This window comes from Salvelinus alpinus, chromosome 19 (assembly GCF_045679555.1).
Source record: "Salvelinus alpinus chromosome 19, SLU_Salpinus.1, whole genome shotgun sequence".
NCBI classification, from domain to species: domain Eukaryota; kingdom Metazoa; phylum Chordata; class Actinopteri; order Salmoniformes; family Salmonidae; genus Salvelinus; species Salvelinus alpinus.
Genome location: NC_092104.1, coordinates 39,286,183 through 39,311,166, shown reverse-complemented (window position 1 = coordinate 39,311,166; position 24,984 = coordinate 39,286,183). Strand labels below are relative to the sequence as shown.

The 24,984-nt window shown below is 45.0% G+C and overlaps 1 protein-coding gene and 1 long non-coding RNA gene across 7 annotated transcripts in view; one reads left to right on the top strand and one right to left on the bottom strand.

Annotated features, from left to right (window-relative positions):
- The window catches only part of LOC139545920 (homeobox protein cut-like 2), a 132,856-nt gene extending 108,054 nt beyond the window's left edge, over positions 1 to 24,802 (top strand). For 2 of the 6 annotated variants that reach the window (XM_071354155.1, XM_071354160.1), the window contains exons 5-22: positions 1,436 to 1,576; positions 3,193 to 3,343; positions 3,596 to 3,672; positions 3,756 to 3,822; positions 8,247 to 8,295; positions 9,036 to 9,140; positions 9,377 to 9,559; positions 9,659 to 9,717; positions 9,804 to 9,852; positions 10,099 to 10,189; positions 10,332 to 10,985; positions 12,277 to 12,393; positions 12,563 to 13,422; positions 13,775 to 13,940; positions 14,144 to 14,446; positions 15,600 to 15,788; positions 18,087 to 18,363; positions 18,475 to 24,802. In XM_071354155.1, the coding sequence (XP_071210256.1) occupies positions 1,436 to 1,576; positions 3,193 to 3,343; positions 3,596 to 3,672; positions 3,756 to 3,822; positions 8,247 to 8,295; positions 9,036 to 9,140; positions 9,377 to 9,559; positions 9,659 to 9,717; positions 9,804 to 9,852; positions 10,099 to 10,189; positions 10,332 to 10,985; positions 12,277 to 12,393; positions 12,563 to 13,422; positions 13,775 to 13,940; positions 14,144 to 14,446; positions 15,600 to 15,788; positions 18,087 to 18,363; positions 18,475 to 19,306 (4,370 nt within the window). In that variant the 3' untranslated portion in view covers positions 19,307 to 24,802. The remainder of the gene's footprint in view (positions 1 to 1,435; positions 1,577 to 3,192; positions 3,344 to 3,595; positions 3,673 to 3,755; positions 3,823 to 8,246; positions 8,296 to 9,035; positions 9,141 to 9,376; positions 9,560 to 9,658; positions 9,718 to 9,803; positions 9,853 to 10,098; positions 10,190 to 10,331; positions 10,986 to 12,276; positions 12,394 to 12,562; positions 13,423 to 13,774; positions 13,941 to 14,143; positions 14,447 to 15,599; positions 15,789 to 18,086; positions 18,364 to 18,474) is intronic. The other 4 variants (XM_071354158.1, XM_071354159.1, XM_071354156.1 and 1 more) reach the window with 4 other exon arrangements.
- On the bottom strand, positions 11,477 to 15,296 carry LOC139545921 (uncharacterized). The gene is made up of 2 exons (XR_011669153.1): positions 14,868 to 15,296; positions 11,477 to 13,183 (listed from the first exon to the last, which is right to left on the bottom strand). It is a non-coding gene; the product is annotated as an uncharacterized lncRNA (long non-coding RNA).
- Positions 24,803 to 24,984: the final 182 nt, after the last annotated feature.

The following is a 24,984-nucleotide window of genomic DNA, read 5'->3' as shown; positions in this document are numbered from 1 at the left end:
GCAATATCTCCAGTGTGGGTGTAACAGTGAACACAGACACACAGGAGGCTCAGTTGACTGTAAACGGTCCTGGGGAAGAAATGGTTCAATCAATTATCTTTGTCCGAGTGTTTCTGATGAAACTTCAGATATGTCAAATGGTTATGGAAGTCTTTTCACAAATTGCTAATTTTTGACAGCTGTGTTTCTGTGGCCTGTTTCGACTTGGCTGTCTAGTCTCAGTGGTGTCTGTTGAAGTGTAAACGTCTGTGGTTAGGCTCTCTGAAAAGTCAGTTCAGTCTGTGCCCATGTTGAAGAAAGGATATGATCGCGATCCACACAGGTGCAGAAAGACGAGCGCATGAAAGCTGCGGGAGAAAAGTTTGTGCAGCAAAGCAGCGATTTTTCCCTCCTTGGAGTTTTGAAAGGCTGGTGTGTGTGTGCGCAAGAGTGTGTGTGTGTGTGCGTATCTCTACATCCTCCCTCCCTCCTTGTCAGGCAGCTCCCCTGAGCCCCTCTCTCTGTGCTTTGGCACTAGAAGTCACCTCCTTTGGTGTGCGGCAGGCAGGTACACAACAGGAGCAGCTCTCCCTCTCAGAGCTGTTGAACTTTTCGGGAAGGGAAGAAAGGGAACGGGAAGATTAAAAACAGCCCTGTGATGTGGAGTGCCGAGCCACCTCCTGAGAATTCCTGGCATAATAATTTAAATGATCAAATGACACAGAGGAGACTTGTTAGCAGAGAAACAGCCTCCTAGTTGGCCCCATGGGGCCCAGGCTGCCGCACATGCATTGCAAAACAGCTCCTCTGTTGTGCTAAAGAATCAGTCTTCTTTTTCTCTTCTTTTCAGGAGCAGACTTTTTCCAGACTTTGTTGGATTTGTTTAGGTGTGTATTTGGGACTGAAGTGCGCGTCAAATTCTACTGCAGTCTATGCGGCTTTTTTTGACATTCATTTATTGGTGATGAGTTCCATTGGATTTGATCTTAGTAGTTTAGTCTATTCATGTCATTAGGGCCAGCCTGTGAGATTTCTAAGGCATCTCATTGGAGTGAATTCTAGAGTCCCTCTTTGGAACAATTTCTCAGTCTCCTACTCTTGGTGCTGTTGTGCAGGAGAGCATATGATAACTGTACTGTCTTGTGCAGAATATGGTATAGTATATTTTTCTTTTAATATGCTATTTAAAAGTTCATTTTCAACATCCTGACATCAGTTGTATAACAGGAGACATATTTTGACATCAGCAACAAGATAATTGTGATATCTCATTATATTTGATCAAATAGATAGGCAATGGAATTCACTTGACTGAAGTGTTGAACTTTTGACTTTAGTAATCCACTTCAGCATTTGAATTACCACTCAATATTATGGCTGTGTGGTTGTTTTGCATGGAGTGGTTCATAGAAAAATGTAACATTTCTCTCCATCTTGTTTGTCTTTTTGCTCTCAGACCCAGTTCCCGTTCTTGAGGCCACACACACCCTGGAGGAGAGGCTGCAGCAGCTGCAGAGTTCGGCCCCAGACAGCGAGGCCCTGGTCAGGGAGATCAGCGGGCACTGGAAGAGACACCTAGAGGGCCTTGACAAGCCAGGTCAGACCAGAGCCACAGCCACCAGCCTGGTCTCATAGACTAGACGTAACATAGTAAATGTAAATCCGGGACCCTCAAATTAATATGATATGTTATGTTTGGTATGGTTACATAAGACAGATGGTTACTTAAGCCAAAAACTAAAGTAGGGTGGTTAGTCGGGGTGGATGGGTGCGCGTATAAAGCGAACGTCGAGCAACCCAATGATTGCGAGTTCAAATCTCATCACGGACAATTTAGCATTTAGCTAATTAGCAACTTTTCAACTATACTGAAAAAAGATATAAATGCAACATGCAACAATTTCAAAGATTTTACTGAGTTACAGTTCATATAAGGAAATCAGTCAATTGAAATCAATTCATTAGACCCTAATCTATGGATTTGACATGACTGGGCAGGGGTGCAGCCATGGGTGGGCCTGGGAGGGCATAGGGAGCCATGTCCAGCCAATCAGAATGAGTTTTTCCCCACAAAAGGGCATTATTACAGACTGGCTGGTCTCAGATGATCCCACAGGTGAAGAAGCCGGATGTGGAGGTGATGGGCTGGCGTGATTACACGTCGTGGTCTGCGGTTGTGAGGCCGGTTGGGCGCACTGCCAAATTTGCTAAAATGATTTTGGAGGCAGCTTATGGTAGAGAAATTAACATTACATTTTCTGGCAACTACTCTGGTGGACATTCCTGCAGTCAGCATGCCAAATTGCACACTCCCTCAAAACTTGAAACATCTGTGGCATTGTGTTGTGTGACACAACTGCACATTTTAGAGTGGCCTTTTATTTTCCCCAGCACAAGGTGCACCTGCGTAATGATCATGCTGTTTAATCAGCTTCTTGATATGCCACACCTGTCAGGTGGAGAAATGCTTGCTAACAGGAATGTAAACAAAGTTGTGCACAACATTTGAGAGAAAGAATCTTTTTGTGCGTATGGAAAATGTCTATGATATTTTATTTCAGCTCATGAAACATGGGACCAACACTTTGCATGTTGTGTTTATATTTTTTTTCAATATACCAACTACTTTTTAGCTACTTTGCAGTTACTTAGCATGTTAACTAACCTAACCCTAACCCTTTTAGCTAACCCTTGCCCTAACTCTTTAACCTAACTTCTAACCTTAACCCTAACCTTAACCCTAACCTCTAGCCTAGCTAACGTTAGACAGCTAGCTAACGTTAGCCACCTATCCATCTAGCTAGAATTCTTTACATATTGCACGTTTTGCAAATTCGTAACATATAATACGAATTGTAATTCGTAACATATCATATTTAATGGGTGATGGATATCCACAAATTAATACATACCATATGAAAGGTAACATATCATACTAAATGGAGTGTCGTGGTTTACGTACAAAATAATAAGAAATGCTCTGAGACCAGGTTGCAGCCACAGCCCTGGCCACAGAATGGGCCCAGGCCTAGCTCACTGCTGCTTGATTGTTCAAAATGTCAATTTCAAAGAAAAGAAAATCGAAGAAACTATTTTTGTTCTACAAACAATCCACTTTTATCCACACACGGATGTCTCTGTTCCATGTAGTCTCCGTGGCCTCTCACCTCAGATGATCACAGCACTCATCTGTACTCTGCTCCCTATCCACAGGAGACACAGAGGAGGACCCAGCAGCAGCAGAGTCAGGACCTGGGGAGGCATCGAGCTGGACAGCTGGTGTGATGACTCCAAACAGCAAACAGGCCCTCAGAGTCACAGGCTCACCTCAGCAGAACCACCAGGGCCAGAACCAGACAGAAGGGTTAGAAACACAGGCCTGGTCCTTGCCTCCCTCACAACCTTGTGAACATGATATGATGTGTACATGATAAAAGCAAAAAAGAGGACAGCCCCCAGCCCGTCAGTCATACTGCACAATGACAATAGACCTGGATGTAATCACATTTAAACCTTAATCTAATGAGTGGAAACAGAATGTAGTACTGTATGTGTGCTGTATGTCTGAGAGTATGTAAGCATGGTCATCTTTGACATTGCGTCTCTCTTCTCATAGGGAAGCCGAAGACACAGATGCCACTCTGGCTGACAGACTGGGTGAGGCCGAGGAGAGGATCAAAGTGCTGCATTCATGTGAGTGTTTTGTCCGGTGGTCCTTTCTGGACACAGTGAGGTGAAAGGTCATCATGACTAATCCTGTTCCTTTATTTCTCTAGCTCTGAGCACAGCCCAGACAGATCTTCTGGACCTGCGGTGTAAATACGACCAGGAGAAGGCCAACAAGTAAGAGCCTGCTTATATCTCCACTCTCCACTGTCTCTCAACTTCTCTGTTCATGTAACCCAGTCAGCCTATGTCCATACTGTGGTATCTGCTTGTTCTCTAACATGTTCCCTAACCCTCATTTACTCTACTCATGATCTCTCCATCTATACTAATGCAGGTCCCTACTGCAGGTCCCTAGTCGGGTCCCTAGTCGGGTCCCTAGTCGGGTCCCTAGTCAGGTCCCTACTGCAGGTCCCTAATGCAGGTCCTTACTCAGGTTCTTAATGCAGGTCCCTAATGCAGGTCCCTAATGCAGGTCCCCACTGCAGGTCCCTAGTCAGGTCCCCACTGCAGGTCCCCACTGCAGGTCCCCACTGCAGGTCCCCACTGCAGGTCCCTACTCAGGTCCTTAATTCAGGTCCTTACTCAGGTCCCTAATGCAGGTCCCTACTCAGGTCCCTAATTCAGGTCCTTACTCAGGTCCCTACTGCAGGTCCCTACTCAGGTCCCTAATTCAGGTCCTTACTCAGGTCCCTACTGCAGGTCCCTACTGCAGGTCCCTAATGCAGGTCCTTACTCAGGTCCCCACTGCAGGTCCCCACTGCAGGTCCCTAATGCAGGTCCCCACTGCAGGTCCCCACTGCAGGTCCCTAATGCAGGTCCCTAATGCAGGTCCCTAATGCAGGTCCCTAATGCAGGTCCCTACTGCAGGTCCCCACTGCAGGTCCCTAGTCAGGTCCCCACTGCAGGTCCCCACTGCAGGTCCCTAATGCAGGTCCCTAATGCAGGTCCCTACTGCAGGTCCCTACTCAGCCCCACCTATGCATACACCACTATGCTCAGCCTTCTCTCTTTAGCCATCTTGCTCTACCCTAATTCACACATGGTCACTCTCCACTGTAATGTACCCATGTCCAGTCTGAACCTTCAGAATGCCATTGTAAAAACAGACCTGGGCTGCAACTGAAATTACACCCTATTCCCTATATAGTTCACTAATTTTGACCAGAGCCCTATGCATGTAGTGCACTATATAGGGAATAGGGTGCCATTTCGGATGTTACTGTGGTGTGACTCACCGACTAATGCAGGTGGATGGATGGGAGAGCTCTGTGTTGGCCTCCTCTGTCTGACAGCCAGAGCCTTGCCTTGCCAGGCCTCAAGAAGAATGGCTTCATTTAAAGATTGCTTCAGAAAACACTCTACCTTGTCCTGAATCTGTGAGCGCTATGTATCCAGCTCAACGGTTTAAATGAATGTGAAGTTGTATGAAGGATGTCGATAGACATTCAAAGTAAACACTCCTTTGTTTGGGTTGTGCTGCGGACGGAGCACAGTGAGCCGGTGCTAATGGATTTTCTCCCAGGCTTAATCCATGGTGCAATTGAACTGTAGTTTCCAGACCCACCGCCATCCATTCTGCTGGATTTGAAGAATTTTCCGTTCGACTCCCCTTTCATGTTCAGCAGCTGTTCACAGTGACGGCTCGTTAGCTCTCTGTGAGGGGAGAGAGGAAGGATGGTTGTGCGTTGGTGTTAGGGCCACTGGGCCAGTGCTTCGTTTGTGAATGGCGTGGCTTGTAGTTAGTGAATAGGTGATGAGGAATACATCCTATATGGGTTGTACGATGAGTGGGTGTTGTCCTCAGCTGCCTGTGATAGGCTAATAGAAACACTAAACCCCCCCCCCCGGTCCAATATCACCACTACCTCTCAGGACTCATCCCCGTGGCTCTGTGTCGCTAACTTCACCTCCTATTACTCTGATTGACTTTTTCCTTGATGTTAATAATAAAGGTGATTTGGCTGTTTTGAGTATCTGAACAGGTAATCAATACAAAGGATTTTTTCCATACTGCTCAAGTTCATTAAATCTGAATATGACACCTGTTACCTTTTTCTGTCAGTGTGGTTCCATCCATCCTGGGCTTATTGATGTGGCCTGGTCTCTGCCCAGAGCTTATGGACTGTATTGCACACCACACCACTACTAATTAATATAGAGAACTATTGATTTATTTGAATTTTTAATGGGCCTGGTTTTACTATTGTTTCACCCCCCCCCCCCAAAAGCAACGCTCTGTGACTATTCAGAATGGGTTATAAGTCATGCAGTTAAGTTGTTTGTGTCATTCATCTTCCTCAAACAAGCCCATAATAACCTGCAGTGAGATGAAGGCACTGTCGGGGCAGACGGAGGTGAGGAAGAACATGGTTGGTTTGAAAAGAGTTTGTTTGATAGTGAACAATATCGCTGATTTGCTCTCAAAACACATTTAGTGAAACGGAAAGGGGTTTCTTTGTCCTGAAAACTTCAGAAATCTTTGCATATTTTAATCAATTTCACAGTCCTCGTTAATTCATCTTTCTCCACATTTTGAAAATCAACTCCCATGTGTCTAAAAAGAAACTTTTGAACTTCAAACAAACCTCATGAATAATCTGTCTATTTATATTGGACTTCTGTGATTGTTAGATGGATGGAGGCATGTAGGAAGGAAATCTCCAAAGAAAAGTATTGTATCGATCAGACATGCAGTCCGTTTCTGTCTGGATTTGGTTGTACTGTAGTGAGCTATGTGAGGAAATGCTTTGTTTATGTTGTGTGTGATTTAGGGTGAATCGTTTCAGAAAAGTAAGGGGTTTGATAACGAGTTGATGATTAGGTGATTATACCCTCCAAGCCGGTGTTTGGAGGATATATTGGCACGGGTGTTGTTAGGCCCTAGACAGTGGATTGCGTAGTGAGATGGAACAGTAAATAGGCATTTCAACATCATAGGCTTAGCCGGTGGAAATTTGTGGACTAGACACCGGCTGGAACGCGGTTTTAACCAATCAGCATCCAGGTTTAGACCCACCCATTGTATAATTAAGTGATAATGCCCTCGAAGTCGGTGTTTGGAGGATATATTGGCATGGGTGTTGTTTTTAGGCCCGAGACGAAGCCGAGATCTGGCAAACTGTGCCAATATATCCTCCGAACACTGGTTTCGAGGGCATTATCACTTTTGTACAATGGGTTACCAACCAATTCAAATAATGATTGACATATTTAAAAAATATATATATATATATATATATTTTGATGAATTTATTCATACTGTTTCATCTTTCCACGAGATATAGTCCCGACACAAATCTAGGGTTGCTACCCAAGCCGGCTGGTTGTTCATTCTATCGGTTAGGTTGCCAGAGATGCAACCCAGTCGTGAAGTATTTTTATTCTGTATCTATGGACGTGACCCAGTCGTTAGTTAATGTTCCGTTCTTATCCCTTTTCTTGCTAGCTAGCCAACTTGGGCTAACACAGTCACGTCAAACAGTGCAGCCAGAATAACCGAAAAGTAGCTGCATTTTCATTTGTTTATGCTATTTCCTAATGACATTAACATAACAATGAGCTAGCTAGTGATGCGGGATTTCACCTGGTATAGAAAATGGTCCCTCTCGCCAGGACACTATTCAGAGAACCTAGCCATCTACACAGCTAACACAATCCCTTCAAATGCTGGAAAGACAGCAAACTAGCTGCATTTCATTTAGTTAGACCTGTTTTTCTATTGTCATTTCTTTGTATATATCCATAAAACATATGCTGATTCATGATTTCGAGAAAAGCTGCCTGCCTGTCTGTCTGTCTCATCCCAACTCTTGACACATTCATTCCTATGAGACAGCTGGAGATCAAATGTCAATATTGAAACAATGTTGCAAATGTTGGAGAGACAGACAGCAAGGTTTATACAAATCTCTGCTGTTGGAAACCAAACGCTCGTCTAAAAGAAAGGGGAGATTATGTCTAGATGCTTTTTTACAGTGGAGATCAAGTTTATATGTTGCCTGGTTGGGCTGATGAGACAGTGGATTGCGCAGTGAGATGGAACAGTAACTAGCCGTTTCAACGTCATAGCCTTAGCCGGTGGTAACTTGTGAAATAGACACCGGCTGGAACGCGGTTTTAACCAATCAGCATCCAGGATTAGACCCACCCGTTGTATAATTAAGCAATAAGGCACGAGGAGGTGTGGTACAGTATATGGCCAATATACCACGGCTAAGGGCTGTTCTTAGAACGACACAAAGCGGAGTGCCTGGATACAGCCCTTAGCCGTGGTATATTGGCCATATTCCACAAACCTTCAAGGTGCCTTATTGGTATTATAAACTGGTTACCAACATAATTAGAGCTGTAAAAATAAATGTTTTGTCATACCCATGGTATACGGTCTGATATACCATGACTGTCAGCAAATCAGCATTCAGGGCTCGAACCACCCAGTTTATAATGTGTTATAGACTCATGTTATATGTAGGTGTGAGTATTGTGCTGTATGATGTTGCCCTACATTGAGGTCAGACGTCAAGGAGGGTGTATAAATCATGCTAGACTAGGCGATTGCCCCCTCAGTAACCCACTGGCTGGTTCTGTTTGTGTTCCAGGGCGGAGGAGGTCGGTGTGATCATGATGAATCTTGAGAAGGCAAACCAGGTGAGTGAAAAATGCCGTCCTGTTGGCAGCCCTCTGAATAAGATGCTTCTTCGTTAAGATAATCACTCCTGTAATCAAGCCTCCTGTTTAATTAGACACCCTGCATCCTGCAGCCCCCTTGCCTCTCCCTACCCTGCCTCCCCCTCCCTGAGCTCCTGTGATTAGAGGTGGTAAACCCTGGCCCCCGTCTGTGGGTGCTCCACGGCACCACTGCAACACTCAGTAGAGGACAGGAGAGACTGCCAAGCGCGATTGATGCCGGAGTGCCGTGCGCTGGGGCTCGTACCTACCTCATTGCCTTAATTGCTTCCTTTCCTTCCTAGTGATTTCTCTTCTCTCTCTGTTTTCTCTTTCCTTCCTTCTCTCTCTCTCTCTCTCTCTCTCTGTCATTCTCTCTCTTGAACCTTCTCTTTCTCCTTCTCTCTCTCTCTTTCTCTCCGCCAGCAGCCCTTAGTTAAATTTTCTCAAAATGAATCATTAATTAGCAGCCCGAGTGTGACGGAGCAGGTAAACAGTCTGGGAAGAAAGTACACTGACTAAACAGTCCTCTCAGGAATATCGAGTTGCGCTCTTCTGCCGGTGGTCCTCCTCTATTTATTTCGTTTCTGAAGGTCTGTCCTCAGATTGATCTGTCTGTGCTCTTCAGGACCAGTTCATCTATATATCTGCTGAGTGACTGACAGGTTGGCTGTGTCAGTGTTCTGTTGTGTGAGTTGTAATGCTGTGATGTTTGGTTGTAGAAAGCAGAAATGGCCCAGAGGGAGGTGGAGAGGCTAAAGGAACAGCTGGCCAGTCCCCGGAGCGCCACCCCAGGGAGCTGCTATCCACCAGAGGGCACTAGTGGGGTGAGACGAGACCACATCCTCTTCTGTTCAGATCAATGTGTTCCTCGATCCCCCCCCCCCCCTTCAAATTCATTGAAGCTTCACATCATAGATCTTTTAAGTGTGGGAATTCTGGACGGTATAATTTTTGCCTTTTTCAAAAGGAATTCTCACCTTCCATTTATTTACCCTTCAGTGTCTTTGACTCTTTTTGACTCTGTTTCCTCTCACACCCTGTCTTTCTTTCTTCCACTTAGGAGAGGGGTGATGTGTTGCCATCCAAGCTGGAGGTTAAGCTGATGGCTAAAGACCGAGAGATCCTCAGGCTACTGGAGAACGTACAGAGACTACAGTTCGCACTACAGGAAGTCCAAAACATCTCAGCCAATCAGATCATAGAGCTGGAAAGCCAGCTGGCCTATAAGACAGAAGCTATTGAGGTAAGTCCTACTGCACACACTCAAATGGCAAGAGGTATGGACCCACCTTCTTGTCGGTGGAGTTTGCTGATATATGCTTCCTCTCTTTGACTGTTTCAGAGATTAGAAGCTAAACTGCAATCCCAGTTGGACTATGAAGAGATTAAAACAGAACTCCGGTGAGAAAAACACCCATCGTATTACAATATCGTATATATATATAAACACTATATAATATTCTTACTGTTGTTTTTTTCTCTTGTAGTATCTTGAAGGTAATGAAGCTGGCCTCAACGAATGGTAGTTCGTCCCAGGTGAGATATATATTGAAGTTCGGCTTTGTATTGCCTTGTTGTTCATAGCCCAGCATTAAACAAAATAGTTTGCTTCTTAACGAAACAGACCTTTGGTTTCCTCTTAATGTTCCACTGCTGTCGGGGAAGAAAACGTTTAGCATTGCCATTGAATGCCTCAGTGAGCGTCATACATTGTAAGGATATCTACAGCCACTATAATTGATTAATCGAAATTGAACAGCCTGTGTGTGTGTGTGTCACCAGGACACTGCAGAGGCTTTTTTGCGGGACAAAGAGGCCTTTCTTCCCTCTCCCAAGTACCTGATGGATAAGGCCAGAATCTTACACAACAATGGTGAGGCAACAGTATCTATGCCTATGACATCTAATTGTAGTTCTTGAAAGCTGTGTGTAGTGTAGTGTGTTGGCTCTATGCAGCTGTAAACCCCAGTGGCTGTGAAAGTGCTGCTAATCTGAGTGTGACTCTGTGTCTGCAGATGAGGACCGATCAGAGGAGTCAGGCAGGGAGTCAGACAGGGAGTGGGGCAGGCCCTCAGGGTCCTTCTCCTCAGTCTCCCAGGTGGATGAGCGTACCTCTGCCAGCCCTGGTCCCCCCACAATGGACGTCTCCTCCTCTAGCCACGACCTCCCCCGCCCCTTCTCTGTGTCCCCCTGCTCAAGGGACAGGCTGTCTGCGGACCACGTCGTCCACAAGCAGCTCCTTTCCTCCCCACTCTTCAAGAAGGAATCCGGCAGCCCCCTCATGGCCTTCCCCACCGCCCTGTATGCAGCCAAAGTCACCCTAATGTCAGCCAATCAGGGACCTGCAGGGGCCGGCGGCATCGAGGCCGGCCTGCCCAGTGACCAATCGGAAAGCGGGAGCTCCACTGCGGGTGATGACGACCAGTTGGAGACAGCAGAGATTGCCTTCCAGGTCAAAGAGCAGCTGTTGAAGCACAACATTGGTCAGCGTGTGTTTGGTCACTATGTGCTGGGCCTATCACAGGGCTCGGTCAGTGAGATACTGGCCCGACCCAAGCCCTGGAGGAAGCTGACAGTGAAAGGCAAGGAGCCCTTCATCAAGATGAAACAGTTCCTGTCTGACGATCAGAACATCCTGGCCCTCAGGACCATCCAGGTCCGACAGAGAGGTGAGTGGACTGGACAGTTGTCACTGGCTTGCCTCTGAAACTCAGCAGGGTCGGTCCTGGGCGGTCCCTGGATGGGAGACCAGATGCTGCTGGAAGTGGTGTTGGAAGACCAGTAAGGGGCAGTCTTTCCTCTGGTCTAAGGTGATCCCAATGCCCCAGGGCAGTGAAAGGGACATTGCCCTGCGTAGGGTGCCGTCTTTCGGATGGGACGTTAAACGGGTGTCCTGACTCTCTGTGGTCATTAAAAATCCAATGCCACTCATCTAAAGAGTAGGGGTGTTAACCCCTCATGGCTAAATTCCCAACCTGGCCCCATTCCATCATGGCCACCTAATCATCCCCCTAATTCCTAATTGGCATATATCATCTCTCCACCTCTCCACAAAAATGGTTGCCATGCATCACCCAAGTGGATGCTACACATTGGTGGTGGATGAGGTGAGTTTCTATGTAAAGTGCTCTGAGTAAAATGAAATAATATCAGGCATTAATTTACTGTACATGCATTTAATGTGCTAAAGCAGAAGGTTGTGTATTGCGGTAGCAGTATTTTTATTTGAGGATTTTATTAGTGCTGTGGGATAGAGCAGAGTTGGCCACTCTGTCTCTCTGATGAGTTTTGAACGGTTGGAGGTTTAGTTTCTTTGCCTCTGCATTTATACCGTTTAATCTCCCTGGGCTGCACTTTTAACTTCTTCATTTGCATTTGACATTTTAGTCATTTAGCAGAGACTCTTACCCAGAGCGACTTTAGTGCATTCATCTTCAGATAGCTAGGTGAGACAGCCACATATCACAGTCATAGTAAGTACATTTTTCCACTAAAGTAGCTATCACCAAAGTCAGAACTAGTAAGCTGGAAAAAAAGTTAAGTGTGAGTGTTAGTTCTCTGGGGGGGGGGGGGGCTGTGGGATTATTATTTAAGATACTCTGCTGTCCTAGCTTCAGGGGGAGGCTGGTTCCACCATTGGGGTGCCAGGACAGAGAAGAGCTTGGACTGGACAAGGCGGAAGCTTCCCTCCCATAGGGATGCGAGGGCCAAGAGAACAGAGGTGGCTTCCTCTCCCATGTTTCTTGTGTTACTTTTAAACTTTGTTTTCTTCCCAGATTTCAGAGCTTTTGAAAGTTGAGCTTGCCGTATACCGCAACCTCAGATGCCAACATCTCAAAGGCAGCCATTGATCTTCCAGTCGAAAGCAAAGCCTTGGAACTGCTCTCTGATCAGCCATCCCACTCACTCGCTCTCTCTCCCCCCTCCTTTTCTCACTCTCTGTTACCCTCTCTGTGGTAGGGAGCATCACTCCTCGCATCCGAACTCCTGAAACTGGGTCAGACGACGCCATCAAGAATATCTTGGAGCAGGCCAAGAAGGAAATCCAGTCCCAGAGAGGAGGTGTGTCTGGAACAGGTTATGCATCTACTCTTTATTCAACTGTGCTAGGTCAGGTCACATTTTAGATTATAATTATTTTGGTTTGTACATTTTGAGAGCAATTTTCATTTTCATTGTGAGTGTGTATTCGTAGAGTTCTCTGTAACGGTTTGTGTGTGTTTGTGTGTACGTGCACGATCTGCAGGTGACATTAAATCGTCCCTGGGCAGCCCCTCCGGCTTGAGCAGTAATGGGGCGGGCGGCAGCTCAGACGACACCATCAAGAACATCCTGGAGCAGGCTAGGAGGGAGATGCAGGCACAGCAGCAGGCCCTGATGGAGATGGATGTCTGTGGCAGGGCCTCTGCCACCAGCGCTGGGCCCCAGGTGGAGCGCCTGGGGCTCCCTGAGCCTTCCAAGGTCCTGCCTTTACCCACCTTCATCAAACAGGAGGAGGGGGGCACGGTGACCGTGTGCATGGCCAACCCCATCAGCAGCCCCCAGACCCCCCTCAGTGTCCTCTCCCCCGCCGCCTTTGTCCAGAACATCATCCGTAAAGTCAAGTCGGAGATCGGTGAGGCGGGGACTTACTTCGACCAGCACTGGTCTGTGGAGCGGGGGCCCATAGGCATGGTGGGCGGCGTAGGGGGCGGCAGCTCTCGGCCCTTCACCTCAGTGTCTCCCTCCCTCTCCCTCTCCTCCTCCTCGTCTTCGGGCCCCTCGGCCCTGCCCCGGCCCTGGCCCCGGCTGGAGAACGGAGAGTGTCTGCCCAACAGTGAGGAGGCGTCTGCAGCCGAGGAGGACACTGGCTCGGGGATGGTACGGTCTGTGGAGGTAAAAGTGGAGTCAGACGTGTCAGTGAGTGGGGAGTCACCCGGCCCTGGTCGTGGCCTGTCCTATTACCCATCGTACCTCCCCCGCACACTGAAGCCCACCGTGCCGCCGCTGACGCCGGAGCAGTATGAGATGTACATGTACCGTGAGGTGGACACCATCGAACTCACCCGGCAGGTCAAAGAGAAGCTGGCCAAGAACGGCATCTGTCAGAGGATCTTTGGTGAAAAGGTTTGTGTTCACTTCACTCCATGCTTCCTCTAAAAAGGTTGACATATTTTGGATAACTTAATGTGTCTCAATAAGTAATTTGTGAGGCCTCTTTCTAAGCCAAAAATGATTAAGATGTATCATGTGAATATGAAACTGATTTTGAGCATGTGTAATCAAAGCTTGTTCTTCAATTCTTATAGATTGTGTGCTTCTGCCCTCTAGTGGTTGTAGATATTCACTTAAAAATGGGCCCTTAGTGAAGCTGTGCCAGTCAGCATTTTGTCATGTCTCGAACAGATTGTTGCACTGAAATTGTTGCATTTGCTCAGTAGGAATAACTTGATGTTTATCCTGTGTATCCTCTCCCCAGGTGCTGGGTCTGTCTCAGGGCAGTGTGAGTGACATGCTGTCTCGGCCCAAACCCTGGAGCAAGCTGACCCAGAAAGGCAGGGAACCCTTCATCCGCATGCAGCTGTGGCTGCTGGACCAGCTGGGCCAAGCACTCACCCAGCTTCCCAGCCAAAGCCTCTCTCAAGGTGGGCCGCTACACATCACACACTGCAGCTTGGGCCTATTTATTTTATACAAGTAATACTTTGTATACATATAAGTTATGGTCAATAAGAGTACGAGTGTCTTTTCTAGCTAATCAGCTGAATAGAGAAGGTCTCTTTGCTTCTTTATCTGTTGCTCTGACTGATGATTTCACCCTCTGATGTTTTGTGACTACCGCCCATAGATAAAAGCCCAGTGACGGCCCAGTCGTCGCCCTCCCCGCCCCCCAGCCCAGAGGAGAGCCACCCCAGCCCATTGGTGGAGCCCGTCAGCCTTACCCTGGAGAGCAGCAAAGAGAACCAGCAGCCTGATGGCCTGGGCCTGATGCCCCCCCACCCAGAAGGAGGGAAATCCACCCCCAGCCTGCTGTCCCTCCACCAGCCCCACACCCCCCTGGGCATCCAGGAGCTGGTGGCAATGTCCTCAGAGCTGGACACATATGCCATCACCAAGAAGGTCAAGGAGGTGTTAACAGACAACAACCTAGGTGAGTGTAAGTTGTTGTCTCTGGATATGGCTTTTAGGAATGAGTGTGGGATTTATGTTGTGGTGAGTTAATGTTATGTGTTGTGGTGTCCACTAGGCCAGCGGACCTACTTTATGTGTGCTCTGGTTGGAATACAGTATGTCTGTCAATGTGTGTGTTAACTTCCTGTGAAACTGGAGGGCGCGCAATTCAAATAAATAATCATAAATATTATGGATTTTAAACATTTAGGTAAATATAAGTGTCTTATATCGGCTGAAAGCTTAAATTCTTGTTAATCTAACTGCACTGTCTGATTTACAGTAGCTATTACAGCAAAAACATGCCATGCGATTGTTTGAGGACTGCGCCCCACATCAAAATATTTTATCACCAGCACAGGTTTCATACATTCACATATAACAATTAAATATTCACTTACTTTTTGAAAATCTTCCTCTGATTTGTCATCCAAAGGTTCCCAGCTATAACATGCGGTGTCGTTTTGTTAGGGAAAATCCTTCTTTATATCCCAAAATGTCAGTTTAGTTGGCGCCATCGATTTGAGTAATGCACTCGTTCAACTTGCAGAGAAAGGAATGCGAAAATCTACCCCTAAACTTTATTCAACAAGTCAAAATAAGTTTCTATTTACTCCTCAGATACCCTAAAATGTAATCAAACTATAATATTTTTTTCTGAAAGAAGTATGTTCAGTAGGAAACCGATTTTAGCAGGTGCGTAATGTCTTCATGGCGTGCGCAAACATTTCCAAGACTGTGTCCCTCAACAGTTTTAGTAATTTCTTATTCGTTTTTGAAGTTACAAGCCTGAAACCTTGAACATAGACTGCTGACACCCTGTGGAAGCCATAGGAATTGAGCTAATTTTCAATATGACCTTTCTCTTGCATTTCTAAGAGGATGGTCTCTCTCATAAAAATGAATCTGGTTGTTTTTTCTTTGGATTCTCTCCTATCATATATATTGTGTTATATTCTCCTTCATTATTTCTACAAACTTCGTAGTGTTTTCTTTCCAATGGTACCAATTATATGCATATCCTGGCTTCAGGGCCTGAGCTACGGCAGTTTACTTTGGGCACGTCATTCAGGCAGGAAGTGGAGAAAAAAGGTGCCTAGCCCTAAGATTAAACTTTTGTTTGTGTGCTCTAGGCCAGCGGCTGTTTGGGGAGAGTATACTGGGCCTCACCCAGGGCTCAGTGTCAGACCTGCTCTCCAGGCCCAAGCCCTGGCACAAACTCAGCCTCAAAGGCAGGGAGCCTTTCGTCCGCATGCAACTGTGGCTCAACGACCCGCACAACGTTGACAAGCTGAGGGACATGAAGAAGATGGAGAAGAAAGGTGTTAAAGGAATTTCATTCCTATGTTTATCAACCAATTCAATTAAAACACTCTGCCCATAAATAAGAATTTGTAAGATAATTATCAGCCAAATGGACAGAAACCAGTCTTAAAATCAATCAATCAATAGCGTTTATTCTCGAGAGTACTGATCATAATACATTTTACATCAGGTTATATAATAAAGATGATGTCATAGGTTTTAATGTCCAACCTCCTCTCGGATACAATGGCAATACAGTTCGAGTTCTCATTACTGTATGCCACCTGTTAAACTATCTACAACCAACCCAAGGTCTTTCCCCTCCCTGGGTAGAGACATCATTCTAGCCTGTCTGAAGATAAACCCATTCTTTCTAACAAGGAACACATAACATTCAACATTTATGATTATAATAAGATTCATTCTTACAGTAATATAGTAGTATTCTGTTTAGTTATAATTCTAAGTCAAATGTATACATATTTTAGTCATTAAACACAAAAATCCTGTAACAAAAGGTTGGTCTATTTACAGCATGTTATCTGCAAATGATGCTCTGTTATCAGGGTTTGCATGTTAGCAGTATGTGTATTTGCATTTAGCCAGTCATACAGTAGAGCACTGTGTGGATGTACCAATAGATGTACAGTGCATTCGGAAAGTGTTCAGACCCCTTCCCTTTTTCAACATTTTGTTATCTTACAGCCTTATTCTAAAATGGATGACATAATTTTCCCCCCTCATCAATCTACACACAATACCCCATAATGACAAAGCGAAAACAGTTTTTTTTAACATTTTTGCAAATGTATAAAAATTCAAACAGAAATACCTTATTTACATAAGTATTCAGACCCTTTGCTATGAGACTCGAAATTGAGCTCAGGTGCATCCTGTTTCCATTGATCATCCTTGAGTTGTTTCTACAACTTGATTGGAGTCCACCTGTGGTAAATTAAATTGATTGGGCATGATTTGGAAAGGCACACACCTGTCTATATAAGGTCCCACAGTTGACAGTGCATGTCAGAGCAAAAACCAAGCCATGAGGTCGAAGGAATTGTCCGTAGAGGTTCGAGGCAGAATTGTGTTGAGGCACAGATCTGGGGAAGGGTACCAAAACATTTGTGCAGCATTGAAGGTCCCCACGAAAACAGTGGCCTCCATCATTCTTAAATTGCAAGACTCTTCCTAGAGCTGTCCGCCCGGCCAAACTAAGCAATCGGGGGAGAAGGGCCTTGGTCAGGGAGGTGACCAAGAACCCAATGGTCACTCTGACAGAGCTCCAGAGTTCCTCTGTGGTGAAGGGAGAACATTCCAGAAGGAAAACCATCTCTGCAGCACTCCACCAATCAGGCCTTTATGGTAGAGTGGCCAGATGGAAGCCACTCCTCATTTAAAGGCACATGACAGACAGCTTGGAGTTTGCCAAAAGGCACCTAAAAGACTCTCAGACCAGACAAGATTCTCTGGTCTGATGAAACCAAGATTGAACTCTTTGACCTGAATGCCAAGCGTCATGTCTGGCAGAAACCTGGCACCATCCCTACGGTGAAGCATGGTGGTGGCAGCATCATGCTGTGGGGATGTTTTTCAGAGGCAGGGACTGGGAGACTAGTCCGGATTGAGGGAAAGATGAACGGAGAGATCCTTGATGAAAACATGCTCCAGAGCGCTCAGGACCTCAGACTGAGGCCAAGGTTCAACTTCCAACAGGACAACGACCCTAAGCACACAGCCAAGACAACGCAGGAGTGGCTTTTGGACAAGTCTCTGAATGTCCTTGGGTGTCCCAGCCAGAGCCCGGACTTGAACCCGATCGAATATCTCTTGATAGACCTGAAAATAGCTGAGCAGCGACGTTCCCCATCCAACCTGACAGAACTTGAATGGATCTGCAGAGAAGAATGGGAGAAAATCCCCAACTACAGGTGTGCCAAGCGTGTAGAATAATACCCAAGAAGACTCACTGCCAAAGGTGCTTCAACAAAGTACTCAGTAAAGGGTCTGAATACTTATGTAAATGTGATATTTCGATTATTTATTTAATACATTTGCACAAATTTCTAAAAACCTGTTTTTGCTTTGTCATTATGGGGTATTGTGTGTAGATTGATGAGGGGGAAAAACGATTTCATATATTTTAGAATAAGTCTGTAACCTAACAAAATGTGGAAAAGTCAAGGAGTCTGAATACTTTCCGAATGCACAGTATGTACAGCAGCTATACTGTGTGATGGATTGATTAGTGTTATGCCATGCTTTGTCATTGAATTCTATACATCTCTCTCTCTCTCTCTGTGTTGTCCTCTCAGCCTACCTGAAGAGGCGGTATGGGCTGCTGAGTACCGGCTCAGACAGTGACTCTCCCAGTGCCCGCTCTGAGTGTGTGAGCCCAGCTCTGGCCTCAATAGACCTGTGTCCCTACAGTCAGGTGAAGAAGCCCAGGGTGGTGCTGGGGGCTGAGGAGAAGGAGGCTCTGAGGAAGGCCTACCTCCTGGAGCCATACCCCTCCCAGCACACCATTGAGATGCTGGCCTGCCAGCTCAACCTCAAAACCAATACCGTCATCAACTGGTTCCACAACTACAGGTCAGACATGGCATCAGATCCCTACCCCTAGAGGGACTAGAATAATTACATTGAATAAATAAGGTACACGACTCCTTCAAACTGTTAGTTTGATTGTTGTGTTTTTCTAAGCAGGTCCAGGATGCGACGGGAGGTCCTCATGGAGGGTCTCCAGGACAACGACACAGACACAGAACACCACCGCTACTCTCCCTCGGCCATACAGAGCCCCATCTCAGACGGAGATGAGAGGAGGCTGCTGCACCCAGCTGGACGCACCCCCCACCCCGTCCGCCCCCTCAGCGCCAACACACCACTGCCTCATGTCAAACAGGAGACCAGTGAGCGGGAGGATGAGGGAGAGGAGGAGGAGAGGAACGGCTACATCAAACAGCCTAAGATCCAGTGTTTCTCTATGGGTGTCCAGTTCCCTCAGTTGAAAACGGAGCATGAGGACCTGATGGGTGGCTGCCGAGAGCTCCACCTGGCTCCACACTATCCTCAGAGCCTGAGGCAGGAAGAGGGTATGAGCAGCCAGGCTCAGGGGCTCTTCCAGGAGGCGCTCTCCCTAGATGGTCCCCAGAGAACCAGCCAGTCCAGGCACGAGGTTGACGACTCCAGCAAGTCTCCTGTGGACCCGGTCAGCTTCAAGGCCTCGTCTGAGCCCTGCCGCAGCAGCCTGGAGGTCTCACTCAACTCCCCCTCCGCTGCCTCCTCGCCCGGCCTCATGATGTCCGTCTCCCCTGTCTCATCTTCCTCTGCACCCATCTCCCCATCCCTGCCCAACCCACCCACGACAAGCACCAACCACAGCCTGGACCCTAACCCCATGCCTCCCATCCAGAGCCCTAAGCCCAACAGGAGCGTTCAGAGACGCACCGAGAAAATTGCCAACCTCAACAACATCATCCACAGGCTGGAGAGAGCGGCTAACCGGGAGGAGACCCTGGAGTGGGAGTTTTAGGCCCCTCTCTTCCTCCACATTTCCTCAGTTCTGCTGACTCACACCAGACATGGGAGACTCTCAAAGAGAAGCTTCAGGAACACATGAAGTGGAGCCTGGCTCCTGAAGGCCTGTCCTCCCTGTCTGATCATACTGAATAAATACCCTGTAGGACAGCAGGGGAAACCAGAGCTAAACTTACAGACAAATTCCCTTAGAGGGCTTTTAGAAAAGAAAAAATATTTATAAATGTGTTTTAGTTTTTTTTGATAATGGATACTACTTTGAAATATATGTAACAGCACTAGCTGTTGTTTTACTTAATGGACTCTGACGTGAAGACTTTTGCAGCTATGGTGTCATGAAATGTACACTGAAGTTGTGTAGATTGCCACTGGGTGAGATTAAAAAAGACCCTGTCTTAAGCCATCAAAAGCACTATAATTATATAAAAAGAGACACTGACCAAATTTGCTAATTTTTTTATAGCAATTTTTCCGATTTTGTCTGTAAAACGGGACAGTTTAAGTCAAGTTACGTGAAATTGTACTACTGACTAAGGGATAGTCCTTTAAGACTCTAAATATTCAACATCTCCTATGTACTTAGTTTCTTGGTGATATGTTTTGAAACATTTGTAACACAAATGTGTAAAGTGTGGTTGTACATGTTGTAGAATTGTCTGCAATAGCCTTCTGAACCAGATGTATCATGGTATTCAACTGACCCTGTTATCCTCTATAGTTAGTCACCTGTGATATACTGGAGCAAAAATTTGTGAAAAGAAATCTGTGAAAAATAAGAAAAAAAGGAAATGTAAAATCTAATGAGTAGAATCTTTTTTGTTTGTTATATAATCCTGGAGGTTTACAGTTTTGAACCCTTGTGCACTTGTCAGTAAGTGAAACTCACTACACATGAGCACAGTTTACATGATTTATTTCAGACTTACCTCTATGATCCTTTAACCTCTATGATCCTCCCACCGTTTGAATAAATTGATTAAGATATGTTTGAATTATGTCTCAGACAGCAATGGAACCTGAGAATCTACTAGTGAGGAGTCACAGGCAAATATTGACATTATTTAATACCACATTGAGAACCCCTGCTCTTGGATAACAAAAGACTTCATCCTCCTTTTCTCGCTTGATCCATCGTCCTTCTGTCCTCTCACGGGCTTTCATGCTGTTCCTCCTGCAGTCGTGTTTATTGTGCCCTTCCAGAGAGGTAATGCATTACTCCCTCAGTTGAAATACACTACATAACCAAAAGTATGTGGACACCTGCTCATAGAACATCTCTTTCCAAAATCATGGGCATTTATATGGAGTTGGTCCCCCCTTTGCTGCTATAACAGCCTCCACTCTTCTGGGAAGGCTTTCCACTAGATGTTGGAACATTGCTGCGGGGACTTGCTTCCATTCAGCCAAAAGAGCATGAGTGAGGTTGGGCACTGATGTTGGGCGATTAGGCCTGGCTCGCAGTCGGCGTTCCAATTTATCCCAAAGGTGTTGGATGAGGTGGAGGTCAGAGCTCTGTGCAGGCCAGTCAAGTTCTTCCACACCGATCTCGACAAACCATTTCTGTATGGACCTCGCTCTATGCACAGGGGCATTGTCATGCTGAAACAGGAAAGGGCCTTCCCCAAACTGTTGCCACAAAGTTGGAAGCACACAATCGTCTAGAATGTCATTGTATGCTGTAGCGTTAAGATTTCCGGGCCTAGCCAGAACCATGAAAAACAGCCCCAGACCATTATTCCTCCTCCACCAAACTTTACAGTTGGCACTATGCATTCGGGTATGTAGCATTCTCCTTGCATCCGCCAAACCTAGATTCGTCCGTCGGACTGCCAGATGGTGAAGTGTGGTTCATCACTCCAGAGAACGTGTTTCCACTGCTCCAGAGTCCAATGGTGGCGAGCTTTTGAACTCTCCAGCCAATGCTTGGCATTGCGAATGGTGATCTTAGGCTTGTGTGCGGTTGCTCGGCCATGGAAACCCATTACATGAAGCTCCAGACGAACAGTTCTTGTGCTGATATTGCTTCCAGAGGCAGTTTGGAACTCGGAAGTGAGTGTTGCAACCGAAGACAGACAATTTTTACACGCTTCAGCACTCGCCAGTCCTGTTCTGTGAGCTTGTGTGACCTACCACTTCACGGCTGAGCCGTTGTTGCTCCTAGACGTTTCCACTTCACAATAACAGCACTTACAGTTGACCGAGGCAGCTCTAGCAGGGCAGAAATTTGACAAACTGACTTGTTGGAAAGGTGGTATCCTATAACAGGTCCACATTGAAAGTCACTGAGCTCTTCAGTAAAGCCATTCTACTACCAATGTTTGTCTATGGAGATTGCATGGTGGTGTGCTCGATTTTATATACCTGTCAGCAATGGGTGTGGCTGAAATAGCCGAATCCACTAATTTGAAGGGGTATCCACATACTTTTGTATATATACTGTATTGTATCTGTGCACTTGTGAGTGCAAGGGAAATTGACTGTTAGATAAATTAGTGCCCGAGAATGTAATGTTTACTTTAGCTCTGGTTTAGGCTTACTGTGTGCAACACCTAGCGTTTAGTTCAGTGGGCTAACACAGTCTTGAGTCATTCAAACATCTCTGGTTTGATTCTTTGATGATAACATACTGTAGAAAGACACAATACGCTATAGAGCACCCACAAGTTTCTCTCTTGTTTGCCTCTATCTGACTGGAATAAGAATCTGTAAGCATGGATACGAGTCCTGATGGAAAGAACATGATACAATATGACCTCGTCAAAATTCTACTACCGGTATATTGAATTCGGTTTGAAAGTACATTCTATGACACAAAATTAAATCAATTATTTCATATTATGCTTGCCGCTGGCCACTACTGTATTGTGTCTGTAGTATGAGTTTTGTCATGCTTGCAGTTTGTTAATATCTTCTATATTTTGCTTCTGTTTGGTACTCTGAACGATTTTAATAGATATTCAATACCTTGTGTATGAACTACTTACAGCACTTAGATATTAATAATTGTGAGGATTCATGAAAAGTTCCAATATCGAAATTATCCAAACTTTTGGTGTCCACAAGTCTTTGCCTTTACTGTATTGTTGAATTCGGTAGTAAACACTTGCACATGTCTTACTAGTTCAGAGGATTTGGATTGTATGTATAGATATATAAATATTACACATTTACTGAAAATGATATCATATGTTCTTGAACAAAATGTGCTGGCTATATTGAAATGGAGTGTACAGATCTATTAACCAATCCCATATGAGCCAGTTCTGGTCTGGCAAGCTTGCCCATGATTTCGACCTTCTCTCAGGGTAGTCTTGCTTCTTAAAGCTTTACTGAACCAGTCACTCTCATCACTGGTCAATACAATAATGAATTAATATAATATCAGAAGTTAACAGAAGACAGGATGGTTCTTCTGCCATATGTTATATGGGATTATGGGAATGCACATGGAAAACTAGTGGTTGGTTTTTGAGAACAATGGCAGACTATTTTGTAATTCGTTGGTACAATGACAATGTTCAGAAGTAGGTAATTTAATCGAATGGTTTTTGTGAAGCAAATGGGGGGAGGAATAATTATAAAATTGCTGACATCCTGACAGAATTGACTCTTCCGTACTTGCTGAGCAGATAATGTATATGTGCTTGACATTATATACCTCTAAGGATGAAATAGGGGAATTTGGAAATCCCATATTAAACTATGACGAACTTTCCTTTGTTTTAACACCTAATTTTCTGTCTCAGTGATACTGTATATGGGAGTACTTAGAAGTAACTTTTCTTGTATGAGATATCATTGTCTTACAGAGAAAAATGTACTACACTGAACAAAAATATAAACACAACATGTAAAGTGTTGGTCCCATGTTTCATGAGCTGAAATAAAAGATCACAGAAATGTTCCATACGCACAAAAAGCTTATTTCTCTCAAACGTTGTGCACAAATCATTTGTACATCCCTATTAGTGAGCATCTCTCCTTTACCAAGATAATCCATCCACCTGACAGGTGTGGCATATCAAGAAGCTGATTAAACAGCATGATCATTACACAGGTGCACCTTGTGCTGGGGACAATAAAAAGCCACTCGAAAAAGTGCGGTTTTGTCACACAACACAATGCCACAGATGTCTCAAGTTTTGAGGGAGCTTTCAATTGGCATGCTGACTGCAGGAATGCCCACCATAAGCCGCCTCCAACATCGTTTTAGAGAATTTGGCAGTACGTCCAACCAGGCCTCACAACCGCAAACCACGTGTATGGCGTCATGTGGACGAGCGGTTTGCTGATGTCAACGGTGTGAACAGAGTGCCCCATGGTGGCGGTGGGGTTATGGTATGAGCAGGCATAAGCATACAGACAACGAACACAATTACATTTATTGATGGCAATTTTGATGCACAGATATACCGTGACGAGATTCTGAGGCCCATTTCTTTTCAGGTATCTGTGACCAACAGATGCATATCTGTATTCCCAGTCATGTGAAATCCATAGATTAGGGCCTAATGAATTTATTTAAATTGACTGATTTCCTCTTATGAACTGTAACTCAGTAAAATATTTGAAATTGTTGCATGTTGTATTTATATTTCTGTTCAGTATAATAAATGGAGGAAAATTGAATGGATTTACACTGACCCTTATGGATACTTACCTCTTCACATAAACCTCATTTCATTGTTTGAATTTTGCATGCAATTTTATATTGGTCACTTGGAAAGGGAATATACTTTGTTTTGTATTATTGTTCTGGCACATTGACATTGACTCGGCACTTCTCCCTTTTTACACTGGTGAATTCCATGCATGTTGCAATTGGCAGTTTTGGTGACAGACAATGTGGAGGTGTAAACCTTTACCCATTACCCACTGGTTAAATGTTGTTGTAGAGAGTGTGTGAAATTATATTCAACTGACTGAGTTGACTCTTTGTAGTATTCATGGGACAGGTTTAATATGTGAATAATTTGGGGAATTCTACCCCAAATCCCTAAGTAAAAAGCAGACATTTAGAAATTCGTTTTTGTCAAGCATCATGATTATTCTGCCATTTTTCACTAGACTGTGATTTGATTGACACAGGGCTTTGTTTAAACTGGTAAGGGGAAAAGCAAAGCTTTGCATCTTTTTTAAATTGACCTCTGTCACTAAAAGGTGTAAAGTGCTAGAATACTTGGGTCGGCAAGAATATGATTGTATTAGTGATTTACCGTCTATGAGATTTGGTTTTGATCATAAAGGGATTTCAAATGTTGTTTAACAATATGTGCTCTGATGTTCCAAAAGTGAGCTAACAAGAGTAGACCTCTTAAATATCTTAGCCTCTGGCCCCACCTCTCTAGTCAAAAGAAATGTCATAACCTGTTAAAACAGATCATCTCATGTTTCAAGGCATTGGAAGCTGTTAAAGAATGGATACAAATATGCGAAGTGTCTTTCATTCACATATGTATCAAGCCATCATCCAATACATTATTGTATAAGATCCTATGTGTGTTGTGTTTTTTGTTACCACTATCAGGCTTCACAGATTGGTCTCCATTTTGTAAACACACACACACACCTGATAAGCTAGCTAACATTGCAAATAATAAAGTAACTAGCTTGTTTAACATTGACAATGTGGTCAAACTAGCTACAGTATCTATATTGATAAGGTTGTAATAG